The sequence below is a fragment of the Eumetopias jubatus genome, unplaced genomic scaffold (genome assembly GCF_037043125.1).
Source record: "Eumetopias jubatus isolate StellerSeaLion01/CBP00866 unplaced genomic scaffold, mEumJub1_p1.0 scaffold_5, whole genome shotgun sequence".
Lineage (NCBI taxonomy): Eukaryota > Metazoa > Chordata > Mammalia > Carnivora > Otariidae > Eumetopias > Eumetopias jubatus.
Window position 1 is genome coordinate 28420235 of NW_028274811.1, and position 17580 is coordinate 28437814.

General features: G+C 45.9%; 1 protein-coding gene across 2 annotated transcripts; it reads left to right on the top strand.

Annotated features, from left to right (window-relative positions):
* Positions 1–472: 472 nt before the first annotated feature.
* TXNDC15 (thioredoxin domain containing 15) lies at positions 473–15758 on the top strand. Of its 2 annotated transcripts, none has more exons than XM_028103629.2 (5): positions 473–814; positions 8104–8585; positions 10107–10270; positions 13408–13538; positions 15048–15758. In XM_028103629.2, exons 1-5 carry the CDS (start codon positions 748–750, stop codon positions 15242–15244), a joined length of 1041 nt encoding a protein of 346 aa, XP_027959430.1. In that variant the 5' UTR covers positions 473–747; the 3' UTR covers positions 15245–15758. The 2 variants fall into 2 exon arrangements, with proteins under 2 accessions (XP_027959430.1, XP_027959429.1); XM_028103628.2 differs by having other exon boundaries at positions 475–814; positions 8098–8585.
* The last annotated feature ends 1822 nt before the right edge of the window (positions 15759–17580 follow it).

Here is a 17580-nt window from a genome sequence, read left to right on the forward strand (position 1 = left end):
GTTCCAGGTCCTTTCCGAGTTGTTCGCGGGCGGTGCCCCAGCCTCTTCCAGGACCGGGTCTTGGGCGGTGGATCAGGGAGCGGGAGATTGCCCTGCAAATCCACCAACCACCAACTAAAAACTGCCCGCCCTGAGTGCACAGGAGGTAGGGTTAGGGTGACCAGACGAAGCAAATACAATTACAGGACAAAGTTACGTTGGAAAATCCGTCTGTTTCTTGGAGTGGAAAAAAAAACTATTCGTGGTTTCTGTGAAATGCAAATTTAACTGGGCACCCTGTATTTCACCTGGCAACCGTATGCAGGGGAACAGGGGTAAGGCAGGAGATTCGGGGCGCTCGAAAGAGGAGGCTTCCGGGCCGTTTGGGCGCCGGAATGAAGCGCCACACAGGCGCAGTGTGTGCTGCCAGCAGCCAGACCGGCTGGCGCACGGAGGGCCGCTGGCCTCTGTTGGAAGTCCGTCAAGGGCTTGGCGTTCAGGAAAGTTCGAGGCGACCCGAGGTGTCTGGCTCTTGGCTCTTAAACGGCCGCGAATCCCAGGGACCGGAAGTCAAAGGCTAGAGGCAGACTGCCCGATTCCAAGATGGCGCCCGCGGCCGCTGCCAGCTGCCAAGATGGCGGCACGGGATCGCGCCCGCGGCTCCCCTCCCCCCTAGGCCTCCGGGAGGCCGGGAGCGCGACGCGCGTCGCCGTGCGCCGGTTGCCCTGCGGCCTGGGTGGTGGTCCCGGCCGCTTCTAGCCCCGCGCCATGCGGCTCCTCGGCTGGTGGCAGGTCCTGCTGTGGGTGCTGGGGCCTCCCGCCCGCGGCCTGGAGGGTGAGTGCGGGCTAGGACTGGGGTCGTGGCCGGGAGCGGCAGGCGGCGGCAAGTGAAATGACAGGGCAAGGTGGGGGTCCGCTCGGGCGGCGCTCTTTCACCTGCGCGGGGGCCCGCGGCGCGCCCCTCGGCTCTTCCTGGCGCCGGCCGCGCGTCATCCCGACCTCTTTCCGCCTGGGTGGCCCCGAGTGGTGGTCCGCGGTGGCGGGGAGCCCGAGCAGGCCCCCGCAGCAGGCGTCAGTCCGGCGGGAGTGACAGTGTCTTAGCACCTACTGAGGCAGACACTTTATTATGAATGATAAAAATCATCACGAATAGCCGACATTTCCGGTGCCCTTACGCGGAGGCAGGAACTGTGCCTTATATCAGTTAGCCTTCGCATCCACCGTAGGAGAGAGGCTGCAAGACTATCTCCATGTTACAGGTGGAGGCGCAGAGCTCAAAGAGCCTGAGTTTGCCCTTCGGGTCATGGCAGAGCCTGTATTTCTGCATGCAGAGCCCACGCTTTATTTGGCACTTCGATGGGTCACTTTTTAAAGAAGGCTGCTCTTGCTCAGGTTGCCTGCACCAAGGACAGATCAGAAAACTAGAGACTCCCCGGGTAACGCGCTGCTTGCCGTGGCATGCTCTTGGGGCATCCTCAGGCGGGGAGGAAGCCACCCTGGAGGCAGGGCTCGGGCCAGGAGTGGGGCCTTATGCTCAGTGCTGCGTCACCCCACTCCTCACAGTTTGTTAAAGTCTAGACCTTTCGGCCTTGCTTGTCATTCACTACAGTGGCAGGCCGGTCTTTGCATGAGGTGTCCTGGAAGGAGGCAGGGCAGCTGGGTGGCTGAGCAAGAGGAAGAGGGAAGAATAGTAACACAATTATTGTTGATGAAAGGACTGGTTATGTGCCAGGTCCTGTGCTTCGTGCTTTATGAGCATCATCTTGTTTAATCTTCAAATGTTTATGAAGTAGCTGTTGCTCCGGTTCCCGTTTCACAGCTGAGTAAACCGAGACTCAGTGTCAGTAAGTGTTCTGCCAAGGTCTCCAACAGCCGGAAGTTGAGGAGCCATGATTCAAGCTCATGCTTGCCTACCTCTACTACATTTCTCTGTCACTATGCTTAACCACCAGTATCAGAGAGGGGCCAGCATATGCTGGATAGCTTTTGTTTGTTCCCCAGGTCATTCTCTAGCCTTGTCTACCCTGCGCTGTGCCCCGAGTGGCTGTCCTGTATGGCGTGACAACTGGTGGTCTTGCCTTCTGGCTTCCTGTGGGTTGGAATGAAGGGAGCCTGAGGTCAAGCTGAGAGCCTGACCTCTCAGCTTCCTCCCTTAAGGGGTTATCATGGCTTGGCTTTGTCCTTCCAGTCACAGCTTCTAGAAGGGTGAGCACACTGTTCCAAGGTTCTGTGACTGTTGCTGCTTCTGAACTCTTAAGGTCTTTGAGTGGTAACTGGCTCGCTCTCTGCTGTTACTGGCCCTGAAGTTCCTTACCATTGCTTTTGGTTTCTCTGACATCCAGCACACATGTCGGGGGCCCCTTTACGCATCTCTCCTTCCATTGCCCACATTGAGTGTGCTGTTTCCAGGCAGAATCTTGTTGATTCAGGGCACTGACATCACATTCTAGTCATGTGCCATTGCGTGCATCTAGTCTGGGCCATTGCACGCAGACCTGAGGATAACACCAGCCATTGGTGGGCCATTGGTCAGCATGGCAAGGCCGTGATGGGGTGAGGACAGAGGGACTTTCACCACCTGGGTAGTTTTTAGGGTGGCTGAAAATCCAAGGCTTTTTGGTCTGTAGTGGACCCCAGTGGCAGATGTGCAACTGGAGGTAGCAGTGCTGTCCAGGTGTCAAGGCACGGGAACCCCCTCCTGGCTTCAGCACCCCCATGCCTGTCTTCATTAGGCAGTCAACTAGCAGATTTTTGCTTAGCACCCATCACATCTCATATGCCCTGCTGGACACTTGAGGTACAGTGGTGAGCCAGATAGAGAAACAGGTCCACCCTCCTATCTGCTGGGGAGGACAGGCATTGAATGACTACAAATAAGTAAATTCCAACAGTGGAAAATGCTTCAAGGAGAGTCCCAGGGTATTTACTGGATGCTGTTATGGGAGACCCCTCGGGTCTGAGGGTCAGGCAGGGTGAAGTTCACCTTACAGAGGTGAAGTTTAGGGTAAGATCTGAACGTTGAGTCAGATTAGCCAGCAAGGGGCCAGCAAGGCTTCCCTGGCAGAGAAACAGCCCTTGGGACAACACTGAGGTAGGTGGAGGAGATCGCGAGGGTTCAGGGACCGAGATGCCTGGGGGAACTCGTTCAGAGTATGGACAGTGGGCGTACCATGTGGGGCCTGGTATCGCTGCCACAGAAGCCATTGTGAAAAACCTGCGGCTGGTAGAGAACCTTCGGAGCAAAACTGGAAGGGTGTGAAGGATCTAACCTAGGCCAGGGTTCCCTGGCAGCGTTCTCCAGATATCTTCCTTGCTGCCAGTGATGCAGTGTTGTCATTTTTGCATGGCTCACACTGTAGTCAGCGTGTTGAGGCTAAGAAGCAGTCTCTTTTAAAAGGCACGTGATGCTGCAAGGGTTCAGCGACTCTCACATGGTGTGGAATACTTCACAGTTTCCTCTCTTCCCAATACTTGAGTGAAAACACTGGTACCTGAGGGCATAAGAATGTTTTGGTTCCTAATGTGTACTGTCTACTTAACTCTTTCACAGGAGGGAAAAATAACCCTCCTCAACTGAAAATACCAGCTCTGTGCTTCACTCAGACTCCCTTTTGATTTTTTGCAGGGGACATCTATCCATTTTTATGAGGGTGATCAGAGAGAGCCAGGTTTTTCATTTCTGCCCTGATTTTTTTTCTCCTGAGGTTCTTTCGGGATCTTGGCATTTTCTATGTACTTGTGAGACCTAAGATGTTGGTTAGATTCTGAGAGAGCAGATGTCTGTGGAGCTGGGGCATTTGGGAGGAGGGTTGGCCCCCATACCTGGCATCCTTTGTTCTCCAGACATGTAGCCTCTCTGGCTGTCCTGTCTAACCTCTCTTGTTCTCGTGCCCTTCTCACCCACGTTCCCATCAACTTGATATATCCTTAAACTTCTCCTCTGTCCTAAAAGCCGAAACAGAAGCCTCCTTTGGCCCCTTATCACCTACCCTGGCTTTCTTGTCCCCTTCATAGCTACACTTTCAGAAAGATTGTGTTTATTTATCAGTGTACTTACTGTTTCTTGTGCTCTCCGTTCTGTGTTGATCCATATTTCCATCTGGTATCATTTTTCTTTGGCCTGAAGGAGTTCCTTTAAAATTCTTGTTCCGGGTGTTTGTTGGTGATGAATTCTTTTAGCTTTTAATATTTCTGAAAAGGTATTTATTTTCCCTTCTTTTTTTCTTTTTTAAAAAAGATTTTATTTAGTTTAGAGGGAGACAGAGAGCATGAGCCATGGGGTAGGGGTAGAGGTAGAGGGAGAAGCCAACTCCCTGCTGAGCAGGGAGTCTGATGTGAGACATGACAGTCCCAGGACACTGAGGTCATAACCTGAGCTGAAGGCAGACGCTTAACCGTCTGAGCCACGCAGGCACCCCTTTCCTTCATTTTTGAAAGATATTTTCCTGGGTATAGAATTTTAGGTTTATAGTTTTTTCCTTTCAGTACTTTAATGTTGCTACTCATCTTGCTTGCATTGTTCCCAACAGGAATCTGCTGTCATCTTTATCTTTCTTCCTTTGTACATAGTATGTCTTTTTTCTCTGGCTGCTTTTAAGATTTTTGTCTTTGTCACTGGTTTTTAGCAATTTGATTATGATAATATCTTGGTGTAGTTCATTGAGCTTGGGGTTTGCTGAACTTCTTAGATCTATGCATTTATGATTTTCATCAAGTTTGTGCAGTTTTTGGTTATTATTAATTCAAATACTTTTTCTGTCCAACCCCCCCCCCCTTTTCTGGGTATTCTCATGATCTGTACGTTAGGCTGCTTGAAACTGTCCCATAGCTCACTGATTCTCTTCATTTCTTTGGATTCTTGTTTTCATTGTATGTTTGATTTTGGATAGGTTCTGTTGCTATGCTTTCAAATTCACTAGTCTTTTCTTCTGCAATGCCTAATTTGCTGTTAATCCCACCCAGTGCAGTTTTCATTTCAGACGTTGTAGTTTTCATTGCCAGAGTACAATTTGGATCTCTTAAAAAAATTATAAAAAATTATAATTGACATATAACATTATGTTCGTTTCAGGTGTACAACATGATTTAATCTTTGTGTATAATTGCAAAATGATCACCAGAGTAAGTCTAGTTAACATCTGACACCATGCCTAGTTAAACTTTTTTCTCATGATGAGAACTTTTAAAGTTTACTCTCAGCAACTTTCAAATATGCAAGGCAGTGTTATTAACTAGAGTCACCATGCTGTACCTTACATTCCCATGAATTATTTTGTAACTGGAAATTTGTACTTTCTGACCATTTCACCCATTTCATCCCCTCCCCTCACCATCACCTCTGGCAACCATCAGTCTGTTCTCTGCATCTATGAGCTATTTATTTATTTATTTATTTATTTATTTATTTTTAAAGATTCCACATGTAAGTGAGAGCATATGGTATTTGTCTTTCTGAGATTTATTGCACATAGCGTAATGGTCCATCCACGTTGTTGCAAATAGCAAGCTTTCCTCTTTTTGTGACTGAATAATAATAATATTGTGTGATCCTATGTTCTTTTCCATTCGTCCTTTGGTAGACACTTAGGTTGCTTCCATGGCTTTTGTAAATAAGGCTGCAGTGAACATGGGGTGCATATATTTTTTTCAAATTAGTGTTTTTGTTCCACCCAGAAATGGAATTGCTGGATCATATGGTAATTACAGTTTTAATTTTTTGAGGAACCTCCATACTGTTTTCCACAATAGCTGCCGTAATTTACATTCCTTCCAAGAGTGCACAAGGGTTTCCTTTTCTCTCCACGTCCCCACCAGCACTCGTTATTTCTTGTCTTTTTGATAATAGCTAATCTGACAGGTGTGAGGTGAGATCTGTGTGTTTTTTTTTTTTTTAAAGATTTTATTTATTTGACAGAGAGACACAGCGAGAGAGGGAACACAAGCAGGGGGAGTGGGAGAGGGAGAAGCAGGCTTCCCGTGGAGTCGGGAGCCTGACCCCAGGACCCTGGGATCATGACCTGAGTTGAAGGCAGACGCCTAACGACTGAGCCACCCAGGCGCCCCCTGTGTGGTTTCGATTTGCATTTTGGTGCAGGTCTTTTATATCTTATGTCCCTTTATCTGCTTAACTTTCTGAACATATGTAATGGAATTATAATTACTGTTTTAATATCCTTATCTCCTAGTTCTGACATCTGCAAGTTGTGGGTCAGTTTTAATTGGTTAATTACTGTTCTCATTATTGATCATATTTTCCTGCCTTTTTGCATGCCTGGTAACTTTTGATTGGATGCCAGACATAAATTTGACCTTGTTGAGTGCTGGATATTTTAGTATTCCTCTAAATATTCATGAGTTTGTTCTAGGGTACAGTTAGGTTAGCTGAGCAAGGTTTGATCGTGGCTTTTAAGGTTTGCTAGACGGGAGCAGAGCTGTATTTACTGTAGGATTAATTTTGCCCCACTACTTTTGTGTACTCTCCCCGGCGCTCTGTGAATTGTGAGGTTTTCCAGTCTAGCTGGTGGGAATAGGTGCTCTTCCCAGCTCTGTGTGAGGGTTGGGTAGTGTTGCCTCTGATCCTTTTGGGCGGTTCCTTGCCTAGCTTTGGGAGCTTACTCACATATAAATGCTGAGCAGTGTACTCGATGGGGGTTACTCTGCAGGTCTCTGGAGTCCTGTCGCTGCAGCTTTGCCCATCTGTACTATTCTGTCCCACAAACTCTAGCTTTCTTGGTCTCTCTGTACCCTCAGTGCCGTCTCCTCAACTTGAGGAGTGCTGGACTCTGCCTGCTTCCTTCCCCCTCCCTGAGCCCCAGGGCGGGCATTCCCTCAGGTGGGAAGCTGGAGCACTTGTAGGGGCTCTCCTGTTTATTTCTCCTCCTGTTTCTCAGGGATCCCTTTGCTTTGTTGCCTGCTAACTAGTCTCCGGAAACTGGTTCACATTTTTGACCTTTTTTGGGTTGTTTCACTAGGGAGGGTAAATCTGGTCCCTCTTACTCCAGCTTAACCAGAAGCAGAATTCTCAGAGAAGGTTTTTGAATTGCTGAATGAATCTGCACATCTCTATGGAGATATTCTTTGAGACCTTATACAAACCCAGACCCCTCCCCAATTCAAAAGTCAGTTGGTTTTTCACACTTCGGTGACATGCTGTTGGCATGGCTGGTGGTTTTCCAGCCACGTGGCGAGCTTGTCTGAGTACAGCTGGGCTCATTGGTTCCCCCTGGTCAGTGCCTGGCACTGAGTCTGGCTGCTCTTGCTGAGTTAATGGGAGTTGGAGGGCAGGAGTCAGTGTTACAGAGGTGAGTGGAGATTGCTCCCTGGTTGTATGAGACTTCCCCAGAGTCTTCCCTTCCCTGAGCATTTTGTCCAAGCACTATCTAGTGGCTCCAGAGTGGGAGGAAGGTCCTCCTTTGCCCCGCTGCTGCCCCGGCCCTGTGGGGTGCACCTCCTGGCACTCTCAAGGGCTGCAGGCAGGAGAGGTCACCTCAGGCCGGAGCTGCTCTATGGCTGGGGCAGTGTTCTCAGGCCAGGAGGCACAGCGACCCCCGAGGTATTATGGGGAGGGTAAGGCCCGATCTGAGTAGCAGCCAGAAGACTTCACTCAGAGACCTGGCTCTGCTGCTTACTAGCTTGTGTGCTGTTGGCCATTACACTGCCTCTCTGTGCCTCAGCTTGGCCCTCCGTTAGGTGGGGATGGTAACCCTTGTCCTGCTGGGCTCACAGGGCTGTTATAATGTGTGCAAGGATGCTTTGCTATAGTAGAATCTTCTACAAAAGCAGCATTATTTTGCTGGATATTCTCATCAAACAAATGAAATTGTTAAGGTGTTTGTGTTCTGTTTTCCTCATTGGATGTCTCCACTGGAATGTTTTTGCTTATAATCCACACGGCAAGCAGCAGGTATCACATGAAGATACGGATTGGTCCACTTTGTATTTGACATTCTTAATCTGGTACCTCCTGGTGACCTCCTTCATGATCTGGAGAATGGTGGGTGACCCTCTGATAGCTTCATGGGAAGGGTACCTTTTTCCTCTGTAGGGGAACTGTAATTCCTTTTTGGGTTCATGTACTTGGAAGGGACGTAGGAGCGTGAACATGCTGGCATGTTTTAGTTGCAGAGGGGAGCGGTCACTTGCAGTCGGAGGAGCAGCGTGCTCATGCTCTGCAGGTGGGAGCTGTGTCCGCGAGCGAGGAGGAGCCCTCGCGCGGCCCCGCGGGCCACCACAAGCCCACGGGAGAGGCCGGCGCTGTGCTGGGGCTGGACGCCGATGGCGACCACGTGGTGCTGCTGTCCGTGATCCCCGGCGAGACCGAGGACAAGCTGAGCCCCGAGCCTAGCGGCGGCACCTGCGGAACCCGAGGGGAGGAGGACTCGCGGTGCAGTCTCCGAGAGCACCTCTTCTCTCTGGATGGCGGGGGGGCCAGCTTCCAGGACAGAGAGGACGAGTATTACTCAGAGCCGGAAGTGGCCGAATCCGACCCGGCGCCGCCCGAGGACGCCAATAACACGGAGAGTCTGAAATCCCCCAAGGTGAACTGCGAGGAGAGAAATGTGACGGGACTAGAAAACTTCACTCTGAAAATTTTAAATGTGTCACAGGTAAGAAAGAATGGTTTAGTGCTTTTCTCTGTTTCCGCACATTGATTTCACAATTTAATACTCTGCCAACTTTCAAATGGAGGGTCAGAATCTTTGTCATTTTCTAAGTGCGACAGCATCTAATGGCTGCATCACTGAAAACTGACTTGGCTCTCTATGATGTTTGGAGGGAGAGGAGGCGATAGAACCAGTGTCGATTATGCTTTTTGGGTGGCTTGAGCCTGGTCACCCTCGGGGTCCTCTCTGCACCAAGCCTCAGGATGAAAATCCCGGGGGACAGGGCCGCCTGGGGGGCTCCGTAGGTTTCGTGGGACTCTTGGTTTCGGCTCAGGTCATGATCTCACGGTCGTGAGATGGAGCCCCACCTCGGGCTCTGCGCTCAACATGGTGTCTGCTGGAGATTCTCTCCCTCTGCCCCTCCCCCCACTCTCATGCCCTCTGTCTCAAGTAAATAAATAAATCTTAAAAAAAAAATCCCAGTGGACAAATAGGCACCTGGCATCAGAATCTTAGCATTTTTCTTCTTCCAAATGAGGTATTTACTACAGAGGCAAGTTAAAAATATCTGAATTACTAAGATTGTGATTTAGCATTGTTTAGAGTGGTGATACCCCTGGGAAGCATTTTATATTAATGAAAAATTTCTTTCCTTCAAAGAGCTTGACTCCAGTGTTTTCTCTGGAGTGAGAGCTGAGACAGTTGTCCCCAACCCAGCCATGCTTTTCCAGTCCATTGGATAAATGATAATTCTGAAGAGAACACTGAGATAATGACTGACTGTTTCTATGAGATTGTTAAGCCAGGTAGCAGGATGAATTCAGGCTGCCTGTGTAATATGAAAAGAAATCCTCGCTCTGCACACCGCGACTGCTTATTTTAAATGAGGGTATGTGGTACATTGAGCATCCGTAGCCCCTCCATGTTCAGGGGTCAGCGCAGGCCTCACACCCTCCTCTCAGTGCCTGGTGAACACTGTGCCTCAGCTCTGTAGGTCACACACTTGGCCAGGAGAGAGCAGTTTCAGCAGTCTGAGTTAGGGTGGTGGCAGGGATGGTGCACCCTTGACCTGAACTAGCCTTTGGCCGAATACATTGATTCAATCGCTTACAGATTTGGATCTGCTGAGTTGATGATTGGGGCCTGAGATCTCAGTGCTTTAATAGTGCCATTAGAGTGTGTGCAGGCACAGGTCAGAGGTTGGGACGATGGCCTGTGCCTTGTGGGTACTTAGTATTTGAATTAATGCATTATGAAAAATACTAAAATTGCTCTGTAGTACTATCAAGAAAGTTTATAGGAAAGTTTATGATTTGTTATTTGATAATACTTTTCTGCTGATTCATGCATTCCTATGGTTCAAAACCCAAAAGGTTTCTTAAGGGGATACTCTATAGTCTGTCTCCTGTCTGTGTTCCTGCCTCCTCTTCTTGGAGGCAGCTGTGTTTCCAGTTTCTTGGGCATCCTTCGAGAATGTACATGAACATTTACTGCTGACTTTAACACTTGTTTCTTTTACCACAGGACCTTATGGATTTTCTAAACCCAAATGGTAGTGACTGCACGCTAGTCCTGTTTTACACCCCGTGGTGCCGATTTTCTGCCAATTTGGCTCCTCATTTTAATTCTCTGCCCCGGGCATTTCCAGCTCTCCATTTTTTGGCGCTGGATGCATCTCAGCACAGCAGGTATGTTCCCTGAGTAGAGCTTACGTGTCATCCTTCTGGATGATGCTTGCAGTTATTTGGAGGTTGTCAGTTAAGTTCGAAGCTGAGGGAGGTAGGTATGACCATTGAAGCTGGACTAGCGGGAGGGATAGACAAGGGTAAGTGGTGAGGGTGGTCACACTCCTCAGAGAGCTGAGGCCTCACTTTCTGGAGGCCCCTGGAGAGGAGGGACTGTTCTCTGCAGAGTGGAATTTATCTATGTATGTATGTATGTATGTATCTATCTATCTTTATGTTAATTACATCTATTGTTTATTGAGGGCTTACCACCTGCTAGATATTGGGGAAAGCACTTTTCATTTTGTATGTCATTTGTCCTCAGAACAGGTGTAGCGGGTATGTACTATAAGTTTTCCCCCATTTTGCACAGGAATAAGTATCTAGCCCTAGGTTGCATTATATAAACAAATGAGTTGCTATGACTGAGTTAAGAATTTTTTTAAAATTAAAATTCAATTTAGTTAACATATAGTGTATTATTAGTTTCAGGGGTAGAATTTCATGATTCATCAGTTGCATATCACCCATTGCTCATTCCGTCTCGTGCCCCTCCTTAATGTCCATCACCCAGTTACGCCATCCCCCTACCCTCTGCCCCTCCAGCAACCCTCAGTTTGTTCCCTAGAGTTAAGAGTCTCTTATGGTTTGCCTCCTTCTCTGTTTTTATCTTATTTTGTTTTTCCTTCCCTTCCCCTATGTTCATTTGTTTTATTTCTTAAATTCCACATATGAGTGAAATCATGTGGTATCTGTCTTTCTCTGGCTGACTTAGCATCCATCTTGCATGTGGCAAGATTTCATTCTTATTGATGGCTGGGTAATATTCTATTGTGTGTGTGTATATATACATCACATCTTTTTTATCCATTGATCTGTTGATGCACATCTGGGTTCTTTCCATATTTTGGCAATTGTGGACATTGCTGCTCTAAACACTGGGGTGCAGGTGCCTCTTCGAATCACTATGTTTGTATCCTTTGGATAAATACCTCGTAGTGCAATTGCTGGATCCTAGGGTAGTTCTATTTCTAGCTTTCTGAGGAACCTCCACACTGTTTTCCATACGGTCTGCACCAGTTTGCAGGGTGGAATTTAAAGGTGGCCCCACCTGATGGCGGGGGGTGGGCAGAGAGGACTCTTCAGGGTCTTGGCCAGCCTGAATTAGCAAAATTAGTGTCACAAGTGGGACCCTCCTGAGACTCACCCATGGTTTAGGTTTCCACCCCTGGCAGCCTGACTCAGCACCCTGTTGTGTGTCTGCTCAGGATTTCTTTTTTTCCCTCCCCCTTTCTTCCTTCCTCTTGTTTACATTTATTCTTGCATGTGTGTTCCTTAGTGGACAGAGTCAATTAATGGACTAATTTAGGCCCTTAAAATGACATTTACTTTTGTTTTATATTATTCAGTGGGCTCTTGTCTTTTTTAGATGTTGAGTGAGCTACGTTATAAAGAGCTTTGTTCACATGTTCTGTATTTCCCCCAGTGCTGTGACTGTGCCTGGGTTATAAAGCATGACCCTCCTCCCCTACATCACATGCCCTTTAGCAGGGCACAGGAGGTTGTGTGTGAATCAGTTTTGTGAGTCTGAAGATGGTCAGATTGGTAAAAGTGAAGTCGAGTAAAACTTCTTTGAGTAAAAAATTTTTTTAAAGATGTATTTATTTATTTGAGAGAGAGAGGGAGGGAGGGAGGGACCAAATGAGCAGGGAGAGGGGGAGAGAGAGAGAGGGAGAGAAGCAGACTCCCTGCTGAGCACCAAGCCCAACGTGGGGCTTGATCCCCCCAACCTGAGATTACAACCTGAGCCGAAACCAAGAGTTGAACGCTTAACCCACTGAGCCACCCAGGTGCCCCTCGAGTAAAAATTTTGAGTAAAACTTTGCACGCCACTGATTTCAGTGTGGGTAATGTAACTGCCAGTGTTTACCTAAACTTGTTTAGGGAGAAAGAAATCGCAGCAAATTAGTAATTCTCACAAGGGCTTCAGGGAAGTATCTACATGGCCTGGCCCAAGGGAGCAGACTGATGGGAAGGACAGTCTAGGTTAGTGTCAGACTTTGGGCCTTCCCCTGCCCGCAAGCCGGCAGGGCTGGCTCCCAGCACCAGCTTAGTACTCTGGGTTTGGGCTTCCATTCCCTGCAGGCTTTTATCATCTGCTTTGGTCAGTCTTCTCCATGCATCCTTCTCAGCGTCTGCTATGGTGCCTTAATTGTGGAGAGTGGAGGGTACTTGTTCTTGTTATGTGGCCTGCGACATGTGTTTGCCTCATATGTTCATATTTAAGTGACAGCATATTCACAAAAGACAAAAATCCTGATTATCCAATATTATCATTTTACTCACAGGGGAAACTGAGGCTTAAAGAAGTTAAATAGTCCACCCGAAGCTCACACAGCTGGTTCAGTGACAGACCTGAGGCTTGAACCTGCATGTTTTGACTCCAGAGCTTATAGCACAACTCTGTATTATGTAAAGGTGAACCAGTCCCTCTCAGATCGTGTTACATCCTGCCCCAGTTGTGAACTTCCTCGTGTGTCTGCTAGACCGTACATCCTGACTTGCCGACTTACCAGACTAATTGCTTAACCGAAGTTGAACCTTGTATGAAGGATGGAGATGGGCATTCTGGAGAGTTTGAAATTTCTTCTGTCAAGTAAATTGACACAGTGTGTTTTGTCCATGAATTAGAATTTTCTGGTCTGATCTCTTCTGGCAGTTTGCAACTTAAATAGTGGAATAACTAGGGGGCACCTGGCTGGCTCAGTCGGTAGAGCATGCGACCCTTGATCTTGCGGTGGTGAGTTCCGGCCCCACACTGGGGGTAGAGTTTACTTAAAAAAAAAAAAAGTGGAATAACTGTGTCAGGGTAGTTCCTTGTTGTAATAGAAAGCAACTCAGCAGAACAGGAATGCCCCCAATCTCAACCCATAAGGAAAAAGGTCAGAAGTAGCTATAAGCATATAGTTTGAATATTAGAAACCTCTGTAGTCACAGGAAAATGATGCTTTCTCATTTATTGCCATCCATTCTGACATGGTAACTGTGTGAGGAAACCCACTGTTAGTTCAGGTTGTCTGACTGACTGCTTTCTGTCATAGCCTTTCTACCAGGTTCGGCACCGTAGCTGTTCCTAACATCTTACTATTTCAAGGAGCTAAACCAATGGCTAGATTTAATCATACAGACCGAACACTGGAAACACTGAAAGTCTTCATTTTTAACCAGACAGGTATGTAGAAATCATATGCTGTAGAAAGGATTTTATTGCTGGAGGTATATGCCTTCTGTGGGTTTCTGTCTGCTCTCCTTAAGTGAAGGAGTCAAGACTGGCTTTCAGATGTAAACCCTCTTTTCTAGTGAACTACTGTGGTTCTGTTAAAAGTCTCTCAATCAGTGGCAAGTTTAACATGAATAGGTAATTTTAATGATTATCGATACCTTTAAAAAAACCAGCTTTATTATTCTATAATTCACATACCATACACCTGTACATAACTTTTTACATACATTTTTCACTAAAGTGTAATAGTTACACAAATGTGTGCATTATATTGGTGTTCTGGGTGATTAATTTTCACAAAATGAATGCCTTGGGTAACCAGGACTCCGACCCAGAGAGAATGTTACCGGCCCATCCCCTCAGGCTGCTCCTGCCCACAACGGGTAACCACCACCTTGACTCCTAACACCATGGACTAGTGTTACCTGTTTTTGAACTTTATATTAATGGAGACATACATAATGGATTCCCCTGTATCTGGCTTATTTCAGTCACCATTATGTTTGTGGGATTCACCTGTGTTGGTGCATATGGTTGTATTTTCTTCCTTTTTGTTGCTGTGTGGTGTTTCATTTATTCATTCGTATGCAGATGCTATTTTAATTCCTTAATATTTGCCAAAACATGGGGCCTTATTTTTTATTCTGTAAAGGTTTGAACACTGAATAGTGAAAAAATTTTCCTCTTTGGAAAAGTTTGCTCCACAAAAGCTTTAATGCCTTAATTATGAGCACCCCACTTCTTCCTGAAGTATATTCACTGGAAATAAAAAATAAGCGATAACATACCTTCCATATATATTAAGTTGCATCTAATTACTTCTGTCTCACAGTAAAGAACAAAGAGCTGAGTTACCTCATAGGAGTGAAAGGGTTGCTACCAGATAGTTAGCTATTCAAGTCTTACAGTACCAGACCCCTGATTGTCAATCAGGTTGATATGGAGAGAGGGAGCTGTTTTGCTCAACACTCTAAGAAAACCTAGAACCCAAAAGAAATTGAGGAGTCACAGCATCTTTGGTAATCTCTGATCTCAGTGGTGGTTAGTTATAACAATTTTTTCAGTAAATTATTTAAAAGATTTTGAATTTAGCGTTCCTTCACCTGTGAAAACATTCTGTAGACTCCTGAGAGTAGCTTTACCAGTTACTTGTTGAATTTTGGTCTCAAAGAGAACAAAAGACAACTCTTAACCATGCCTGAAGACCCTTCTGAGGAATTCACAGAAATTCTAGTGTTTAGGCTCTGAACAGCTGAATGGGTCCCTGTTCCTTTGATGTGGTGGGAGAAAGGCAAGTTACAAATTACACTAACAGGCAAGTGAAACCCATCCCAGATATACTAGTGTGGTGTTTATTTTAAGACTGCATATCTTTTTGCATACCATGCAGAATACTTCAGAAAGATCTTTAGCGGGTGTGTTTTCTATCTGATTTGAAACAGCTGATTTCTCTTTCAGGTATAGAAGCCAAGAAAAATGTGGTGGTAACTCAAGCTGACCAAATAGGCCCTCTTCCCAGCACTCTGATAAAAAGTGTGGACTGGCTGCTTGTATTTTCCTTATTCTTTTTGATTAGTTTTATTATGTATGCTACCATTCGAACTGAGAGCATTCGGTGGCTAATTCCAGGACAAGAGCAGGAACATGCGGAATAGTGATGGACTGAAAGGAGAAGTCGGAACGAGGAATTTCAGAAATTAATGCTGCACTTCCTTACATTTTCTCCAGTGAAGTGTAGACTTACAGCTTCAGTCAGATTAAAAGAATCATGCATTTGTTGAATTGTTGAATGTGTTAAAAAATTATAAATTGGTGTTTTAATTAGTACCGCAAAAAGCAAATGCAAAAATATTCAATAGAACTCACCATTCTTGTTTTTACTAATCTAGTATTTTAAGGGAGTGATCCAGTTTCAAATGGGAGCGTGGTTCTGGTGGAATAGTGGATAGAGTGACAGTTGGCTTCACAGAAGGAAGAAGTAGGACTTTTCACATTATGGTTTAGAAAAGTTTTGATTCCTTATATATGTTTAAGAAGGTTGGTTTCTGTTCATTTGCAGTTTTTCTCTCAGAGCCTGTAAGTAGGAAAGTGTTCTGTTGTGGAAGGAGGACTAGAATTGACAAGTGTGGCCTTCTGAGTAACTGATGGGAGAATAAAAGAGTCAAGTACTTTGGTGTTTGTGATCTTTAATTTCACCGGAGGAATTTGAAGTGGTTTAAGTCATTTCTGGGTAGGGCAGATGTTAGGAGAAATTAAATATTATCATCAAACTAGAGCTTATTCATTATCAGTTCTAGGCTAAAGCATAACTCAAATTTTAGTCACCGTTACCTTACCAGCATGCACTGATTCAACCTTAAAATGTTCTAAGCACTGTGCTAGTTTCAGTGAGAGCCAAAAGAAATATGTAACACTGTTCTTGCCCACAAGTTGATTCTAGTCTAGTTTAGGACGCAGGTAGAGAAGACACATGTAATTTATACCAACTTTTTTTTTTTTAAGATTTTATTTATTTATTTGACAGAGACATGGCGAGAGAGGGAACACAGCAAGGGGAGTGGGAGAGGGAGAAGCAGGCTCCCCACTGAGCAGGGAGCCCGATGCGGGGCTCGATCCCAGGACCCTGGGACCATGACCTGAGCCGAAGGCAGACGCTTAACGCCTGAGCCACCCAGGCGCCCCTTTATACCAACTTTTTAAAAAGCTGTTTCTAAAAGATCCCTTAAACTCAGATATAAGACATCTGACCACATAATGAGAAGTAACCTTTATATAAAGTGATTGTTTCCAGTATTTCAGATAGAGTCGTTCATTTCATAATGCACCTTAAATTCTACGGAAATAGAACCTTAGTTGAGTCACCCTCTCAGAATGTTATGTTGGGCAGGAGTTTACCACTTTATGTTGTGGATAAGTCTGGCTGGGGTGGTCACTGACAGGAAGGGATGGTGGTTCAGAATGGGACTATTACTATTTTCACTTTACAAATGAGCAAACTGAGGCATGGAGAGAGCTTAAGTAACTTGCCCAGGTTACACACAAGAGTACGTTGGTGAAGCCGGGATTTGAACCTTTACATATATGTGTTTGTGTACTTAAAATTAGAAGAAAAACTTACAGTGATTCCATCTTTTATAACAATAACTAACACTTGAGTATAATTGTGTGTGTTCCAGGTACTATTTTAAGTTCTTTACCTACCATTTTATTTATTGGTACAGTAGCTCTGAGATTGACACTAGTATTAAATATCCTTGTTTTACAGAAGGGTAATAAATGAGGCCCCAAATAACTTGCTCAGGGTCATGCAGTTTCCAGTCGTGGGACCCAGGTTCCATCCTAAGTATGCTGATTGGAGGAGCCTCTGTGCCATGAGGTGAGAGACTCATAATGCATTTCCCTCTTGTCTTTCCCCTTTCTTTCCCATAGTTAGAGTCATAACATAGGTATCATTTAGCACCTTAGTTTTTGTTTTGTTTTGCTTAACAAATGATAAATATTTCACTGTTGCCGAAAGATTTCCTAACCATGACTACGTAATAGGTCTTCGAGTAGGTTCAGCATTACTTAACTTTTTTTTTTTTAATTTATGGTTGTATATAGTTTCATTTCCTGGGGGACACACTCCCAGATGAGAAGTTATCTTATCAAAGATACAGGGATTTTCATGCCTTTGATATGTCATGGGGCCCTACTCTAGTGTGGAGGATGAGGAAAGGCTCCTAGGACGGCCAACAGATCCATGGCTTTGCTTTTAATACTTAGCTGAGACAAGCTACCTGGGGTTCCCTTGGAGGGAAAGTGGAGCAGGGCGGTTCCCTAGAGGGGAGGTTCAAGTGTAGAGAGGATCAGTTGGAAAGCACTGGTGCTGAGGGAACGGGAAGTAGGAGGCAGGAAGGAAGGTCCAAGAGCAGCTAAACCACCCCAAGCCAAGCATGGTGTCTGTGCTGCAGAACCAGTGTCTATGCATTGGTACCAATGCCAGGGATGG

Bases quoted from the DNA above. Each gene is read 5' to 3' on its own strand.
- TXNDC15 (XM_028103628.2), top strand. From the start codon at position 748: ATGCGGCTCCTCGGCTGGTGGCAGGTCCTGCTGTGGGTGCTGGGGCCT. The intron at 815-8,097 runs GTGAGTGCGGGC...GGCATGTTTTAG, and splicing joins TCCCGCCCGCGGCCTGGAGG to TTGCAGAGGGGAGCGGTCAC. The intron at 13,539-15,047 runs GTATGTAGAAAT...TTTCTCTTTCAG, and splicing joins CTTCATTTTTAACCAGACAG to GTATAGAAGCCAAGAAAAAT.